The sequence below is a fragment of the Vigna umbellata genome, chromosome 11, assembly GCF_029865625.1.
Source record: "Vigna umbellata cultivar VRB3 chromosome 11, Vumbellata_1.0, whole genome shotgun sequence".
Classification (NCBI taxonomy): Eukaryota; Viridiplantae; Streptophyta; class Magnoliopsida; order Fabales; family Fabaceae; genus Vigna; species Vigna umbellata.
The window spans coordinates 29,353,696-29,370,860 of record NC_142175.1 but is presented as its reverse complement, the minus strand read 5'-3'; the positions used below and the strand labels follow the sequence as shown (position 1 = coordinate 29,370,860).

The window sequence follows — 17,165 nt, the reverse complement described above, 5'->3', positions numbered from 1 at the left end:
TGAAGGTATTTGATACATTGGCATGGGGTTTCAATAACTCCGAATGCCCACACTCTTCCCACAAATATCATTATCCATTCATTTCATTTTGCTACTGACAAGAAGCTAGGTGGTTAAGCAGTTAGCCTGGTTGTGATTTCCATTTTTTTACTAATTATAGCAGCTTCAATTTTGGATAATAATTTTCCAAAAACATTCTAAGAAAAAGTTCTCAGAAGTTAAAACTAATTTGTATTTAAACCAATTTATAGAAGCTTACTTATGTATGTACATTAATTTATCTTGTATGTACAATAATTTAGCTATTGAAAAAAAAATCATTTTTTTATTTATTTTTCTACGAGTAATTATCTAGTTCATTCTTTAAGTAAAAGGTAGACCGTGACCGCTAAAGACTATAAGGGAGAAGACAAACAGCTTCCGTGAATATTGAAGTTATTATATATTTAATGTCACTGAATAAAGTTGATTATATCACATAGATACCATAAAAATGATCCTAGACTAATTGAACAAACTCTTCTTTACAACACTAAATTGGCTAGCTTGGAGGTTAGGTAGTTTGGGTGGTTGTAACTTGCATTTTAGTTACTCCTTCCAGTAGCTACGTACTATGTTGTGTGTATCCTCAAAGTCCTGCTATGTTGTTTGTATTCGTTTTTTCCCCCTCTTTTACCTTTGGGATCAATCAGAAATTGGATCTTAAGTTCGAGGTCATTTTGCCCCAAGATTATGATAAGAATGTTCTTTGTCGAAGAAGATAATTCTTCAGAGAAGTTTGATTAACAGATGGCACGTACCGCAATAATGATACGTTGCATTCCATAAAAAACTAATTTACACGACGAGTCCAAGTATTCACTATATTTACTCGGTCTAAGCCTGGTCCACTTAGCACCAAAAATCAAAAACTCCGCATACAGAAAAAGAAAAATACAACTACATTCACAAAGGAAACCAATGCATAAAAAATAAAATACAAATCTACCTGGTTTCCCTTTCTATTCATGCCTCCAAATATTCAGCGAGAAAGAACATTCAATTCTACTAAAACGGCCTCTGAATAACCTCCTATGATTTTGTGTAGAACAAATTGTTAAATCACTCTTCTAACAGCACCAATGAATTCAGTTCAAGCGTTAGTGCACATAGCCAAGAAACAGGTGAATGCAGTCATGCCCACAGGTTTTAAGATATCAGATCACAAGCTCAGTTCTGTTAAGAAAACAAGGAACTCAGTTTGGACGCAAGTTTGGCAGCCTTGTAGTCATCCCGAAGTTGAATAAATCTGTTGCAATAGCAGATAAATGAACATTTTCATCACCAATCATACGCAACGACATTGATTAATTTGTTCACTGGGATGTTGTGTGTTGGAAAGGGGTGCTTACTAATAACCACCACCACCAAGACTTATCTTAACAGGTGGTGTAAACTACATAATCAGTAAACCTCATTAGACTATCAAAAATAAAGTTTTAGTCAAACCATTTAGACAGAGATATAACTTTCAACAGTTTTCCCTAACATTTTCCTCTATCTTTTTTATATTGAATAATCTTCCATTTGATCCAATTATAATCCTTAATAGTCATCTTAAATAACCAAATTAACTTAGAGCAACCCACAAAGTGTGGCTTCAGTAGTAACCAAGCTTGAATTCAATGGTTAAGCTTGAAGTGTTTGTGTGAAGGGACAATTAATATCCTGATCGGGGATTACTCTCACCCCACCAAAGACACTTCATGAAACTATTTAAGAGTGTAAGGAAATTGAACAGGAACAGGAAAAGATATATTTTTTTAATATAAATGTCATTATTAGCCATTTTGTAATGATCTGATGGTAATATAATAAGAACAGCCAACAATGAAACATAAAACATTGCATTATTTACAAATACAATGTAATTATTATACCTTTGTGCGTCTTTCCGTATGCTGGGTGTGCCCTCAAACAAAGTCGAAAGGCTCTCAGGAGCAACAATAAATACATTGGCCAGTCTATAGAAAACACTCAGAAGTTAGTATGTAAAAATGGGAGGTGGGGGGATTTTGAAAAAAAAATTGCGTGTCATTCAACTTACATGCCCAACAATTCAAACTTTTCATCAACAGAAGGAGCATTGAAACTACGCAAAAAATCTCCATATTCAGTAATGTCACGCTTCAGTCGCAATCCCCCACTGCAAAGCAATTCATTAGTATACAACAATCAGCAGGATATTATAGAACCAGTTGGTGACAAATATAAAATTCATAAATTACTGTCAGCATAAATTTTGAAATCGGAGACAAAAAGACTTGTCATAAAACCTAAAACAAACCAGTATATGTGCATGACGAAAATAGTTAAAGCCATTATAATAAATACATAAGGTGAAGAAAGAAAATTCATAAGGATTAATTTGTGATTAGCCTATGTATATTTTTTTCCACATCAAAGCAGTACTTGTTATGGTAATATGTATATACAAGCTAGAGAAAATAAGGAATGTAGGACCCAGGAAATTACCTTGGATTAAAAGTATACTTCTGCCAATGGTTTAGTAGCACCTTGTGCAGGCGATTCCCCTAAAATGACAATTTATCATGTTTTCAATGAAAGTAGGACAAATGAATCAATAATATGGATCCTTCTTCATCAGTAAACATTCATTAGGGACTGAGCTATCACAAACAAGGAAGTAAACAATCAAAAGAACCCACTTTCCCCCATTGGAAAACAAGTAATAGACACTGTCAACTACAAGAAATGAGACATCCAACCAATCAAAGTTTGTTTAAGATCCAAGAACCTTGTGAAGATCATCCTCCTAAATGACTCTGTACAAGCAGCCAACTCCTTCATTCAAAGTCATCAAATCAACATATTCAATGATTAGAAACAACATATCGTACCAATTCAGTCAGGAATGCTTGTTTGTTAAGGCCTTCTAGAGCAGTAAATGCAGATTCCAGCACACGGGAAAGATAAGCAACAACTCTGAATAAGGAGACCAAAATATATGTGTTAGTTAGGAATATAAAGTTCGAAAATAAACTAAAAATTAAATGCTGATATCTATTTCAAATAAGATGCAAACTTGGTCCCTCAAATAACATTGACATCTGTAGTGTAGTGTCTAGAATCTACACAGCCTTGCTTGTTTTTAAAACCTAGCAGATTAACATGGGAGATCAAGAGTTGATGTTTTGACCAGTCTGATCAACCCATTAAATACAGAAGCTTACCAGTAAACCGGTGCTAATGATATACTTAGGCTTTTCCTCCATTTTTATACTTGTTTACTAACAAATTATATTTTTACATAATTTTACATATTCATAGGTATGTAAGCAAACAAACTCAGTTGGACCTTGAATCCTTGAACTGATCCAACTTTTGAAACCTTGCTAAATATACATGAAGAATGAATCATAAAAGTTCAAATGTTCAAACAAAGTAAAAACAACCTAGTTCACGTACACATAGATTTAAATTACAGAAAATTTCAATATCATTAGTACTAAGTAGTTTCAGTTCAAGTTTCAAGAAACATTCACCTTGTGCAGGCACTAGTTGCCCGGTGGTCAGGAGCCATTCCATCATCAGGTGATCGATAATCTGTAGCTTTTTGTTCAGCTGAAAGCAACCGCTCCACCTGTCAAGGGGTTTAAAGTAAAATATTTAAGAGTTTAGGAGTTATGATTCAAACTTGAACAGCAAAAGAGAAAACACAGGAAATACCCAGAACCAGCCCATTTCTATTGGATTTATAGGTAGAGCTAACCTCAGCCATGACAGTTTCAATGCACTGTTGCAATCCTTTATAAGCAGCTGCCTCTGCACTTGACATTGCTGTAGCCATTTCCTCACAAGCAGCCGCATGTGCCCCATCAACAGGGAGCAAAAGCCGAGAAATAGAATTAGAAAAATACTGCAGAGAATTACTCATTTCAGTTATAGGATTTGTTAATAGCTAAAAATATCAATTAAAAATCAAGGCTCAAATTGTACTTGTTGAATAATAGCTACACTGCTTCCAGATCGTTGTACAGCAATCATGAAAGATCTGAAACTACTTTCACCAGCAGCAGCAGCAGCCTCTGCCTGCATATCAACAAATTAATCTTAAATATGTCTGGTGAAATGACCTTATATTTTCCGCTTCTATATATACTTTAAAAAGAGCATGCAAAACAATGATGTATTTACAGCAGATGCAGCGGCAGCGGCCACTCTACGGGTAACACTTGTACCCAGCACAAATCTTTCCCTCAAATTAGCTGCCTCTGTCAGGCCGTCTCTAGCCCGTTCAAGCCCATCTGCTATATATTGACTAACCTGTAAAATACACAGAAAATGACCCCTGAATAATGAATTCCAATGCGCTAAAGGTATCAAATATCTGAATGCTGACAAAATATGAAACTAACTTACTTGGTCTAGCAGGCAAGTAAAGACCGCTTTTACATTGTTTGCAAGTGTTGCAGGCTGTAAAAGAACACTTTCAAATTATTCATATAAAGAATTAAAATATTGAGTTCATATCAAATTATCAGAGCTTAACTGCCTAAATATTGCTAACTGCCAAACAAAAAACACATTATTATGGAATGATGAATTATTACAAAAATATTTTCATGAATTATAATACAAAGAAAAATCACATTTAGTATAAGTATAACGAGGCTCTTTGATTTTTATACTTCTCCATACAAAAATTTAGTTTACCAACAAGAATGAATTTAAATAAGCATATAAAGAACAACCTCACATTATGCTTACCCTAAGCAACTACTACACTGCCCTGTAAAAAAAGGCAAATAACTAATTACCTGGGAAGCAAATAGATTGCATCTTGAGATTGCTTCTTCATTCCAACGCACAAACTCTGTTACAACTGTAACAGATATTTGCTGTTGAGAAGAAACTACTGAAGCTCCTTTTGCACGTCCAATTGACCCAGATGAATCAGATATCTGCATACTTTCGGCTCGCAATTCTTCCACCTGCATTTTTTAGGGACATAAATTTATTGCAATCCAATTCAATTAGTGTTGTAACGTGTAAAATTACTAGTCTGTGCGTTATTTTTTTCTTTTTACAGATTTTATTAGATATATTCCTCCATTAGGATTAATCAGTATGAATTTCCTTATTTGTAGTAACCAAGTTTGATTTGTCCATAATTCTAGCTTAGTTTTAAGTTCAAGTTGTATAAATGGTGAATTGTGTTGTACCTTTGAATCATCATAAAATAATATTCACTTTCCTTCAGACGCATAAATCATAGATTTCACTTTCATTGTGACCAACCTAGGCAGGCTTTCACTGCTGCCATCAGTTCCTAAGTGGCACCTTCCGTTGCACTAAAAGTTTTTCAACCACTGTCCCACCACCTACTTTTAGACCGGCAACATAGCGAATGGACCACTGCCACGAGACTCATCGGTGGAAGCCACATCACATTTCAAGGACATTTTCCCATATTTTGTACAACACACGATTCCCTATTGGCATTCATTTGCATCACTGCTGCAACTGTTGTACTTGTAAATAATCACCACATTACATATTGTGTAGACTAGTCATACCCCCAATTGGTGAAAGTGAGAGCATTCAACTACAACCCTCCTTTACATACAAAATGTGCATCAAGCTCCTTCACTCCACAATTAATCTTGATCTAATATACAAAGTTACTCAAGATTTGAAATGTGTAGTAAACAGTAGCATTTTTTCCTTCCTATTGTGTCATGCAAGATCTTGTCATAGAGTACACGTGGAACTGATAAGAAATGGGGAAGGTTATACCAATGTGTAGAAGAAAAAGGCAGTGCCAAACTGAATGTGTCCACTCCATGTCATCAGACAAGTTATGAGTTTGTGGCTTCTCAAATTAGACTTCAATGTCGGTGTCTAGCATTGTTCCTCGTATGTTTACTTTAGAGTACATTGAGTCTTTTAATTGTTTGGGGGACCAGCTCCTATATTTTAATTGACAATATTTTTTACAATAATAGAAAAGATGAGTCTTAGAACTTGTTCATTCCAATGTTTGGGGGACCAGCTCCTATTTTCTATAATTTCTAAAGCAAAATGGTTGGTTCTTTATGTGAATGACTAAATTCAGGTTTCGTGAATTCAACTGATGAAATATTTCTTGGAGGTGTTTCATCTATTCTTGAACTTTTATTACATGGTTAAGAGTCGGTTTGGAAGATCAATTAATCAATTATGCTCAAATAATGGAAAAGAATAACTGAATCAGAACTTTCCTAATTTTCTGCAACAAAATCATATTATTCATAAACTAAGATGTCAATATCTATGGCAAAATGAGTCACTCAAACAGAAAAATTTGCATTTCCCTTTAAGTTATCAAGAATTTTCTATTTCAAATGTTATTGGTGAGAAGTTGTGTTAAGTACCCGAGTAGGACATGTAATATGACACAATCTTAGTAGATAGAACAGACAATGACCGAATGATAATGAACGAATGAATCTCTTTTATTGATGGTAATATCTGAATAAACAAAAGTAAACAATAATTGGGAGCATAACCTCCTTCAATTACTTGGGAGCATAACCTCCCTCACAGGACACATAGCCGCCTGTCACAAGACTCAATAATCAAAAGCATAACCCTAACAATAGCCTCTAGCTTTATTTATACTAATTATTTCCCACCCATCTTGTGCTAAATCTTTCCCTAGAATATTGTTCTAAATAAAATATTTCCCTAGAATAAAATATGAATATTGTTCTAAATAAAATATTTCCCTAAAATAAAATATTTCCCTAGAATAAAATCTTTCCCTAGAATATATTTCCTTGAATATCGCTCTAAATATACTAAATATTTCCCGCCTATCCTAACTGCTAGGACAGTAACTTCTTCAACCGGTCGGTTCAGGTTCTTCGCTGCTTCCCACCGTTCGGCTCGAGCTCTCACCGCCTTCAGCCGTTCGGCTCGACTCCTCACCGTCTTCCACCGTTCGGCTCGACTCCTCACCGTCTTCCACCGTTTGGCCTGACCCCTCCTCGCCTTCCACCGTTCGGCTTGACCTCCCCTCGCCTTCCACCGTTCGGCTTGACCTCTCTCCGCATTCCACCGTTCGACCTGACCTCTCTCCGCCTTCCACTGTTCGGCCTGACCTTTCTCCGCCTTCCACTGTTCGGCCTGACCTCTCTCTGCTTCCACCGTCGGCCTGACCTCTCTCTGCTTCCACCGTTCGGCCTGCTCCTTCTCTCCTATACCTTCTTCTCTCATATATCTTGTATCCTAACAAGTTGTTTCAACTGTCACCTATCCAATAAACATTTTAACTACTTAGGTTCTCTATAGTGTTGCCCCAATCCATTATGCAACTTCCCTTCTATTTCTATTTCGAAAGACTTCCACATTATGCCTTTGGTTGTGTTGCCTTCCAGATTGTGATATATTGGATCCTAGGGCAGTCAAATGTAAATGTATCCCCTAAAGTTGCCAAATTTATGTTAGCAATGATGTTGTTGGAAATCCCATATCAACTAGAAATAAGGTCAAATTACTATGTAGAAGTGGATGCAAACCTTATCTTATAAGTTGATTAGGTAAGATTGAATTAGGCTTAAAGCCCATTACCTAATATGGTGTCAGAGTCTATCCTAAAAGATTTGTTGAGCCTACTGTGTTATCCGCTATCAAACCACCCACAAATATTTAGTCTCATACTCGAGATGTCCAATCTTCAGCATGAAAAGGTGAGTTAGAGATTCACATCGACTAGAAACAAGACTAGACTATAGTATATAAGTGAGTACAAAAGAAAAAAGATGTTTCATTATATATCTGTTTGTGTCTAATGTTGACTAAACACCTTGCATGAAACACTAGAGTTTTATATCGGCCATTATTTTATTAAGATTGCCAAACCAGTATAAGAAGCCTTATAATAGGATCAATGGATTCATGCCATGAATAAAAATCATATTTGATGACCTAGAGGCTATGTGAACTATTATTGATAGAAATCACGATTGGTAACCTTGGAGTTGAGTATGAAGTACCTATGAAGTTTCTTTTCTGCAACATGAAAACCACAATTCGGTTCAGAACAATGAGAAAACATGTAGAAATAGGACAGATTTTCATCAAGGAAACAACATATGTTCCCTTTGGAGGTCAGTTGGCAGAGGTGCTAAGAACATGGCTACCCACACAGCGACTCCAAGATCTTACTAGCAAGCTATGAGCACTAAACAACCATTAACTAGCCTATGATGTTTTGCAACTTGTAAAGTATGAAGCATGCTGCACATGCATTATTTTTCCTTCATTTAATTATATTTACTTCTTTATTTGGAATGATTGGTCAAGGTTTACTTGTTTGCAATAATCAGGTCTAATTTGAAGTCCCTAATTCTAGCTTAGTTTTTATAAATAGTGATCCTTGTTGTACTCTTTGAATCATCATAAAATCATTTTCCACATATTACAAGTGTAAGGGGAAAGAATTAAAACAATCACAAACCTTCACTTTATATAATTGCCTAAGAGATGCCTGCTCATATTCAGGATATTCATCCTTGTGGCTTGAAAATAGGGACTCGGTTAGACCTGAATAAATAGAGAACTTTCTCACCTAATAAACATTTTGAATATTCTAAATTCATAACAAAGCACATGTGAGTAGCATTTATTAAAAAACTGCTTTATCAGTGGGAATAAAATGAATAATACCAGAATGAAGCATATATATCATTACCTCATATTTCCAAGATGGGTAAGGTGCATAAAATTAAAAAAAGTCAAAAGTCCTAGTCAAAAATTGCCATGAGGTAAGATTATAGTCATATAATAATTATACTTCTAGATCTCACACTTATATTATGAAAGTACAATTGAAAAGCATTCTCAATGATCATGCCCACTATATGACTAAGATTATGTAAGTTTCATTACAAAACCATGTGTAATTGTCAAAAACTACATCTAACAAACAAACATGAGTCCTTCTAGTATCATTTGCATTTATGTTCCAAACCATTATTCCATTTTAAGACGAGTTCACCAGATATCAATTAAGAAATTCAGCATATTTAGAGTTAATTCATTACCCTCAACATCCAAGTCACCACATCCTACAGCTTGTAGATCTCTTGCTAGTTCTCGGGTCTTTTCATATGCCACTGCCAGCATTCGAAGATACTGAAACCTCAAATCAAATCACATTGGCATCAGCCTTGTGTCTAAACTGACTCTTGGATGATAATAATGAAGGAAGTTGGATAATTGTACTCACTAATAGGAGCCCACCTTCCTCCATGGAAGGTAAATTAACAAGAGATGGCTTCTCTAACAGTTTGTCCAAAAGGGCAGTGATTCGCTGCTCTAAAACTCGCTGCATAAAGAATTATGAGAGCATTGGTTTCTGTGCATACAGTAAACTATACAACTTCTAGGCCACAATATTTGTTGAAGACCATGTTTTCGGGTACCTGAACTAAAATTGACATAACTTCACTTGGTGTGGGGAATACAGCTGTGATTGTTGCAGCCTCTTTTCGAACAGTATCTGTAAAAAACTACTGTCAATCATTACTTCTGTCAGGAAATATTATTTTACTAACAGCAGAAAGTATATTTCAAACCTGTGATTTCTTTGTACAAGGAGGAAAGCCCTCGAGCAACATTATTAGGGCTCCCTTGGGCACCCTGTTCACCTAGAACCAGCTTAGTGTCTGCATTCATCACTTCAACATCAATAAACATTGGCCGTGTTGCCACATAATGTTGCATGGCACTTGTACCCCTGTTGAACTGCATTACAAGTAGTAATTTAGCTAAATAGATGCACTCGTTCACCAAAACATCAATATTTAATATGTAAGTAATGCACTCAACCAGTGAATCTACTTATTTCCATTATAAGCAAGTACGCAAAATATAATGCAAGCATAATAGACAAAGTAGAAACATTTGAAAGCAATTCTTCAAACAACTGCACTGTATAATCATAAATTGAAGCTTGGACTCTTTTTAAAATGTGTTAAATTTCAAATACAGTTTCATAAACACACAGGCCAACTAAAGTAACATTAAATTCCATTTAGTATTTGCAATTATACAACATCTAGAAAATCACAAAGTACAATGCAATTTAAGCAAAAGGAAGACCGATACACCTTTACCCTCAAATTTAAACTAGACGTTTTTATTACTTAGTGCTGGAATTAACCAGAGAATTATCATAAACAATGGACAAATGAGAGAGAGGGATGAAAAGGGAAGTAGCAATGAAAATGAGATAATAGAAAAAGTGACAAACGATGACCAAAAAGAAAATCCTCAAAGGTATGGGAAACCAGGAAGCAAGCACAGACTCCATTTTATGTAGTGGCTATTAGACTGAAATTGATATTGACAAGTCAAACAACAGAAATCCAACTATGGAACTTAAGAATTATAAACTACATAAAATAAAAAAGTAATACAAGGCTGCCAAAAACCCATGAACATAAAAGAGCGATGATATCAGGTACTGTTTCTATGACGAACAATTCATAACTTTTCTTGGTTTGATTTTACCAATGAAACAATCCAAGTTATCTGAATAATGGCGGTAGTAATATGGGAAACTGACACAGGGATTATAGGGGAAAGGAAAGGGATGGAATTATGTAAACAAAACTTTCTTACCTGAGACAAAATTTTGGCACACTCGGCCATGGTGGTCAATTCTCTTTTCTGTGATGCTGCATCAAACCGAGAGAGCAATCTATTCTCCAGTTCTGCAGAAATGGTGAAAATATTATCAAACATTTATTACTAAAGAAACCCAAAACGCAATTTTAACATTCATGGACAGCCACTAAATATTTTGGTTGTAACCTTATGTAAGATCAGTTAATCCAAAAATATCAGCATGTTCTTATATTCTAAAAGGCAAGAAGCAAACTTCTGAACATTCACCCTGGTAACAAGGAAAGGTAGAATTGGGCTGGTAATGAATCGTGTCCTCAAGGCTAGGTTAAGTCATTTGCTACAGATCTTATTAGGTGAAAAAAAGGTAGTAAACAAAATTTTCATGCAATTTAAGTCCTCAATCTTGCTTACATTTGGCTCACCAAATTGAAGAAAGATAATAACACTTGATAAAGGCAGATGTGCTTAAATCTAGAACCCTGTCATTCCGACACAAAAAGGCAGGAATGCCTAAGGAAAATTAAATATGAGCCCCACACTGTTTAGTATTTGGAATTCTAGATGGCCATAGTAACAACTACAGTAAAAGCCAGAAGATCATAAAAAGGTGCTACATGACAATTAAGCCTGATTAGAGAGACCTTAGATGAAGAAGCTGTTTCGTACGTACAGAAATCTGTCAACATCATTGATAAACAAAATTGTGTCTTGAAATTCAATCTAAACATAGTTATTAATCTTTTAAAGGATGTTGACCATTCTATCTGCAACAGAAGAAAGCAGACAACCGCACAGATTACAACATTCTTAGATTGAATAATGTACTTTGTCAGTCACAATATTCTTGAAGAAAAAGGGACTATAATATTGCAGTTTTAACAGGAAATGCGCAGAACTATAATTATCTTAATTATTCTGTTTGACAGAAACATGTGATAAGCTAACGTGTCCATATTTTTCAGAAAAAAAAAATCACCATTGCAGTATTCCTGCAAATTAGCAACTGCAACTTCTAATCCTCTGCTAGCAGTTGCATTTCCCATAGTTGATGGGACAGGTATTCCATGTCTTCCAATATCTTCTTCAGCAAATGACCCTGAAAATAGACAGTATTAGCATAGAATTGACATAATTTGGTTAAAGCAATATAGAAATGAAAAAGCATCTCAATTCTTACGTAATTTCTGGGCAATCGAAGCAGCCTCGGCAACACGGCTATCATCAGAAAAAAGAGGTGAAAGCTCCATCAGATCGCCTGGGCTGCTGTTGAACTCCATTAAATACTGCAGAAAAAATCAACCATTGGTAAAATTCCTTAACATGAACAATTATAGAAACCAAATGAACCAATTGAAATACTTTTATCAACTCAATTGTTTGACTGGCGGTTTCTCGCTGAGCATCTGCACTCTGAAAAAATAAAACAGTACTAGAAATGAGATTATATTTCAAAGACAAACGAGGAATTGACCTACCAATAAAACATAATAATACAAACAAATGTGAGACTTCAATCCATCCCATCAAACATAGTTGGACCATGGAAGAACTCTCTACCTGGAGATGATCACCTATCTTTGCAGCTGTCTGGCCAACACTTGAAATTCGCGAATCTAACCTGGCAAAGCTATCAAACAATCCATCCACACCTTTCTCTAGCTGAAAAGGAAATAAAAAAATGCACAAAAATTAAACATTCGATCCCAACAGATCACTCCGGCCTAGTTAGATAGCAGGGTATAAAAGATCTTCATTCTAAAAAATGGCAAAATTAGAACTAACAAATGTAATTTTTAAAAGAAAAAATCACTAGGGTAAGGGAAATAATATATACCCCCACGGAACTTATACAGTAAAAAATTATTACAATTTTTTTTGGTGGTTTGAGACCATGTTTAATAGGATTACTATAAGCGAAAAAGTTCTTCCTCCAAATATTTAATGCAACCAAAATACCTAAGGCTCAAACTCTAGAATTCCAATAAGCTACAACAACCTCACACCCATTGACTCAAATGCTCTGCAGCGACAATTGTAAATTTTCGCATAACACAAACCAAGTATATTCAATACTCACCTCAGAAAGTGTCTTTCGATGCTTAGAGTCTTGGACTGAGACATCTTTCTTAAGATTGTAGAGTCTCCCATCAATCTTCCAACCAAAACACAACAACAATAAAATCAAGACCTCAAAAAAAAAAAAGGCTACTAATCGATAGAGGAAGGAAAACCTGTTTACGAAGCTCAAGCAGCTCCTTGCAAGAATCCTTGAACAACGACAAGAGCTTCTCAACCTCAGGGAACAACGGACTCGCAACTACCTGCGAGGAGTACTTGGCCGCATCGGACGGCACTCGGCGATGCCCGTTCGGCTGGGAATCTCCCCCCTCCCCTTCCGCATCCTCCGATTTGAACGCCGGAAGAAGCTCGCCCACGAGGTTCCCAAACAACTCGTCAAACGAGAAGTCTCCCTAACACAGAAACAGCAACATCCAGATCAACAACACGTTCCTTCAATCATCGAAACCGAAATTCTCTTTAAGCTGAATCAGCGAACGTACCTTGAAATCTTCGATGTCGAGAATAAGAGGGAAGGAGGTACCCGACGATGAGTTTTTGGAGGGCTTGCCGGCTTCATCTCTAGGCTCTCTCATGACGAAGGAAGTGGAGCGAGTCAATGTGCTTCGATTTGGCGAAACTGTGATAGGAGATTGGGAAATGCGATCTTCTTCTTCTTCTTCTTCGGTTGTATCGTTATGTTATGGAGTTTTTTGTTTGAAAGTGTAACTGGAAAAGTGAAAACCCTCTGAGTGGAGGGACACGTTGGAATGGATCGATCGATGATGAAGGAGCGACAACGAACACGGTGGAAGGAAGCTGGATGGAATATCGCAACGGCAGAAAATTGTTAAAAAAATAAAATTCTACTATTTTAATTGAATATTCAATTTTTTCATGTTTAAAAACTTTTATTTTTCTTTTTATCACTTTTCTAACCCACGACTTGATCTCACTATTTTTTTATAATATGTGAAATGGTACTTCATTTTACACAGATATTTATTTTATATTATATTCAAATTTATGATAAATAAATAATTTTGGAATTCAAAAGAATTGATAACCCTTGTTTTTGGAATTCCCCCAATGTAGATTAGATAAAAGTAAAGCATGAAGTTCATCTCTCTCTCTTGGTTTTTCTTTTGTGTGTTTTATTTTTTCTAGCAATAATATGTGACCATTAGAAGTGGACAAATCAATTCTAGAAAACCAAATTGTTAAAAATATATTGAATTAAAAAGTACTATGTTTGAATTAAATAGAAAATTAGTTCAGATTAATTGAATTAAACTATTTTTTATCAATGGAATTGAATTGAAGTATTTTTCAAAAAAACAAGTAAAAAAATTAATTAATAGATAGAAAATATTTATATATACAATAAAATTAAAATATTAATACATATTTAAATATAAGTTGTATTATAAAATATAATTTATTAACATATTTTTAATTATCTAAATTAATAGTAGTTAAAGGTCTCGTTTTATCTTGAAATATTATATTTATAAAAAATTTAAAATATTTTATCATTTTTGAAAACTTAAAATATAAACTAAAATACATGTAATTTTTTCTTGTAAATTTATATTGCTCAAATTTCATCAAGTTATTTAGAATCTTAATCAACTTTTTAAATACAATCTTGGAAAAGCATAACTTTTGCTCATAATAAAAATAAATTATTAAGTGTTAAAGTTCTGACTTTTACTAATCTAAAATATTTAATTTTATAATACATAAATATATTTTCAACAACTTTTCTATAACTTTTAATCTGTTTATCAAGTATTTTTTTTCCCTAAATTTATTTTCCTTCATGTTTTTAATTATTTTAATATTTGTAAACATGTCGACGAGCGTTTCCATTTTTTACTTTGACTTTTGTTTTCCTTCCTTTTCTTCATGCAAACGTGTTTTAGTTTTAATATTTTTTACGACTAAAATAAATAGAAACATTTCTTTTCGTTTTCTCTTTGCGAATTGGAAAAAAATGAATAAAATAAAAATAAACAGTTTCGATTATTTGAGCTATTAATTTAACTGCAGTTTTAGAGCTTCAATTATTTAAAATTAAACTATAAGATGATTCTTGTCGGACCTCGTTAAATGCACCAAAAAAACCCTGCTCAGACTCATTAAAACGCACCCAAACTCTTCTGCACAAACGTCAGGTGTCAAGAATCGAAGTTTCGAAAATCAGTTAGTGGATGGCAGGTGTCGACAGGAGAGCGTACGTCCGTTTGGACGTGGGGTAAACAAAAATGATTTTCTGAAAACCCTGCCCACTCTCCTCTGCATACACCCTCTTTCCAAAATCTGATCTTTCATTTTCCTCCTTCTTCTCTCTAGAAAACCCTTTCTTCTCTCTACTGTAACTTACCTTTCTCTACTCCGATCACCGTTCAGGTACCGTGGAAGCATTCCTGGCGTCCCAAGCTTCATCTTGAACCGAACGAGTTTCAAGTTTGAGCTGGTAAGTCTTCTCCCCTTAGTGGTTCGTTCTTTTGTTACATGCAAACCACGTTTTGGTTTCATGCGAGGGTGTAGACTAAGTTATCCTGGTTTCTTGCTGTTTGGTTTAGTTTGGAAGAGTTAAGTGATCGTGAGGGTAGAAGTTGTAGTCGGACAAACCAAGAACCTACGTTTAGGACGTTCACAGAAGAGGTAAGGGGAGCTTATTAATTTAATTTATTGACTATATGATGCATGAATGTTCGCTGTTTGATTTTTATGATAAATGAAGGTGATATGTTATGATGCATGAAACGTATGAGATTTCTGTGATTTGGTGATATAAGATATGATTAATTGAATATGGTATGAATATAAATGTGTGAGACTATATGTTAAGAACTGAAATTTAATAATATTGATTCTGATAAGAAATTTCCCTTACGAGTGTATACGTACGTTACTGAACGGTCCTCGACCGTTCGGTTTCCTAGTAAAATTGAATTGTTAGTGGATTCTTTCATTTGGGAAGGATTCTAGTTGAGGACGAACGTCCACACTTCGGAGTACTGTGTATGAGCGTTCGGCCAAACACAGTTGGGCATTACCGTTTGGTTATAGATCTAAGAATATAAGTAATTGTATATTTTGTTGTTCGTAAGCACTACTTCAATAGTATCTTACTATATTTATCAAAACGTTTATTATAAGTTTATTAGTGCTCGGTCTTACACCAAGCGCTCATGCTGAGTAGTGCTTGGTCGTACACCAGGTACTCGTCCTATCACTTTAAGCTAAATTTCTTGATATGAGCGTTCGTTCAGGCCCTTTAGGGTTCGCTCACTGTAGTGTCCAGTATTAAACTCAAATAAACAAAGTATTCACAAACGTTTGGTTTCTTCATATGAGACAATTCTAAGTCTTATCTTTCGCGTCTTGAAATATTCCTATTCATTGATTTCATCCTAGAGTCTACGTCTTTGGTTTGTTCTCTTTACGTTCTGAGTGAATTATCAAGAGTCCGTTTATTTAAATTGACTCAACTTGAAATGGACGTTCGCCCCAATTTCCTTGGAATCTATTACTATACTCACTATCTTTTCTTATTATTCGATGTCAACCCTTGGTCTTAATCCATTCTCAAATTTGGAGATCTCTCAGTCTCGCTCTATGTGTTCGGCCCAATTTTACATTCGGGTTGAACGTTCGTTATTTGTAATCCTTATGAATCTTTGAACGAGGTGATTAAATGAGATATGTATTAGTGAGCGATGAAGAAAATGTGATATTGAAATGTTATGGTTTATGGACGAGCGTTCCGGGGAGGAACGACTCATGTATGAATATTGAAATTGGTAAAGTATGATTGTGGGCATGCTAATGCTGGCTGTTCATCCTGATGTTTCGTGGGTACTCGTCCTCACGTAGAGGAGGGTAGGTCATGTGTGGAAACGGCAGGAGGTCCCGTCCTTAGGGGTACTTTGGATGAATAGGACTAACCTCGGGTGGCAGCTGATGAGAGTATTCCAGTTACTACATCACCCGGGTGCACGAACGCCTGTAGCTACACAGAGTTCATACAGTCCGGACAGTCGGTCTAGTGATAGGCGTTGCAATGATACTTATGTTGAAATGTTTTTGTGTTGGATTGTTTAATGTATATGTTGAAGCATGAATTAAATTACATAAGCTTACCTTGTGTTTTCCTTGTGTTGTCTGGTCTTGTACGTTCGTCTTGTCGTTGCAATGATCATCCGTGTGAATGTGAGCAGAAAGAGACGCGCTACTGGAAGAGGCGCTGGAAGAAGGAAATTTGGAGGAAGAGAATCTCGTAGAAGTTGAAGTTAAGGCCGAACCGTAGAACGTTCGGTTAGTAGTATAGTTTAGTTAGTATAAGGTGTTGTTCGATCACCTTTCTTTTGGTAGGAATGACCATTCGGTGACCCTTTTGTAAACCGTTCGGTCTAGTCTTG

The 17,165-nt window shown here is 35.3% G+C and overlaps 1 protein-coding gene across 1 annotated transcript; it reads right to left on the bottom strand.

The window, feature by feature from the left end:
* Positions 1 to 797: 797 nt before the first annotated feature.
* SEC10 (exocyst complex component sec10) lies at positions 798 to 13,585 on the bottom strand. Its single transcript, XM_047324319.2, has 24 exons — positions 13,239 to 13,585; positions 12,909 to 13,148; positions 12,755 to 12,829; positions 12,235 to 12,336; positions 12,037 to 12,087; positions 11,855 to 11,960; positions 11,654 to 11,773; positions 10,672 to 10,763; positions 9,624 to 9,792; positions 9,471 to 9,547; positions 9,275 to 9,373; positions 9,090 to 9,180; positions 8,504 to 8,589; positions 4,821 to 4,994; positions 4,423 to 4,476; positions 4,198 to 4,326; positions 4,000 to 4,092; positions 3,773 to 3,919; positions 3,546 to 3,643; positions 2,901 to 2,985; positions 2,515 to 2,573; positions 2,087 to 2,185; positions 1,920 to 2,003; positions 798 to 1,288 (listed from the first exon to the last, which is right to left on the bottom strand). The coding sequence occupies exons 1-24, from the start codon at positions 13,329 to 13,331 to the stop codon at positions 1,219 to 1,221; spliced, it is 2,493 nt and encodes an 830-aa protein (XP_047180275.1). The 5' UTR covers positions 13,332 to 13,585; the 3' UTR covers positions 798 to 1,218.
* Between the last annotated feature and the right edge of the window lie 3,580 nt (positions 13,586 to 17,165).

Bases quoted from the DNA above. Each gene is read 5' to 3' on its own strand.
- SEC10 (XM_047324319.2), bottom strand. From the start codon at position 13,331: ATGAGAGAGCCTAGAGATGAAGCCGGCAAGCCCTCCAAAAACTCATCG. The intron at 8,590-9,089 runs GTAATGAATTAA...CTATTTATTCAG, and splicing joins TGGTGACTTGGATGTTGAGG to GTCTAACCGAGTCCCTATTT. The intron at 1,289-1,919 runs GTATAATAATTA...CTATTGCAACAG, and splicing joins ATACGGAAAGACGCACAAAG to ATTTATTCAACTTCGGGATG.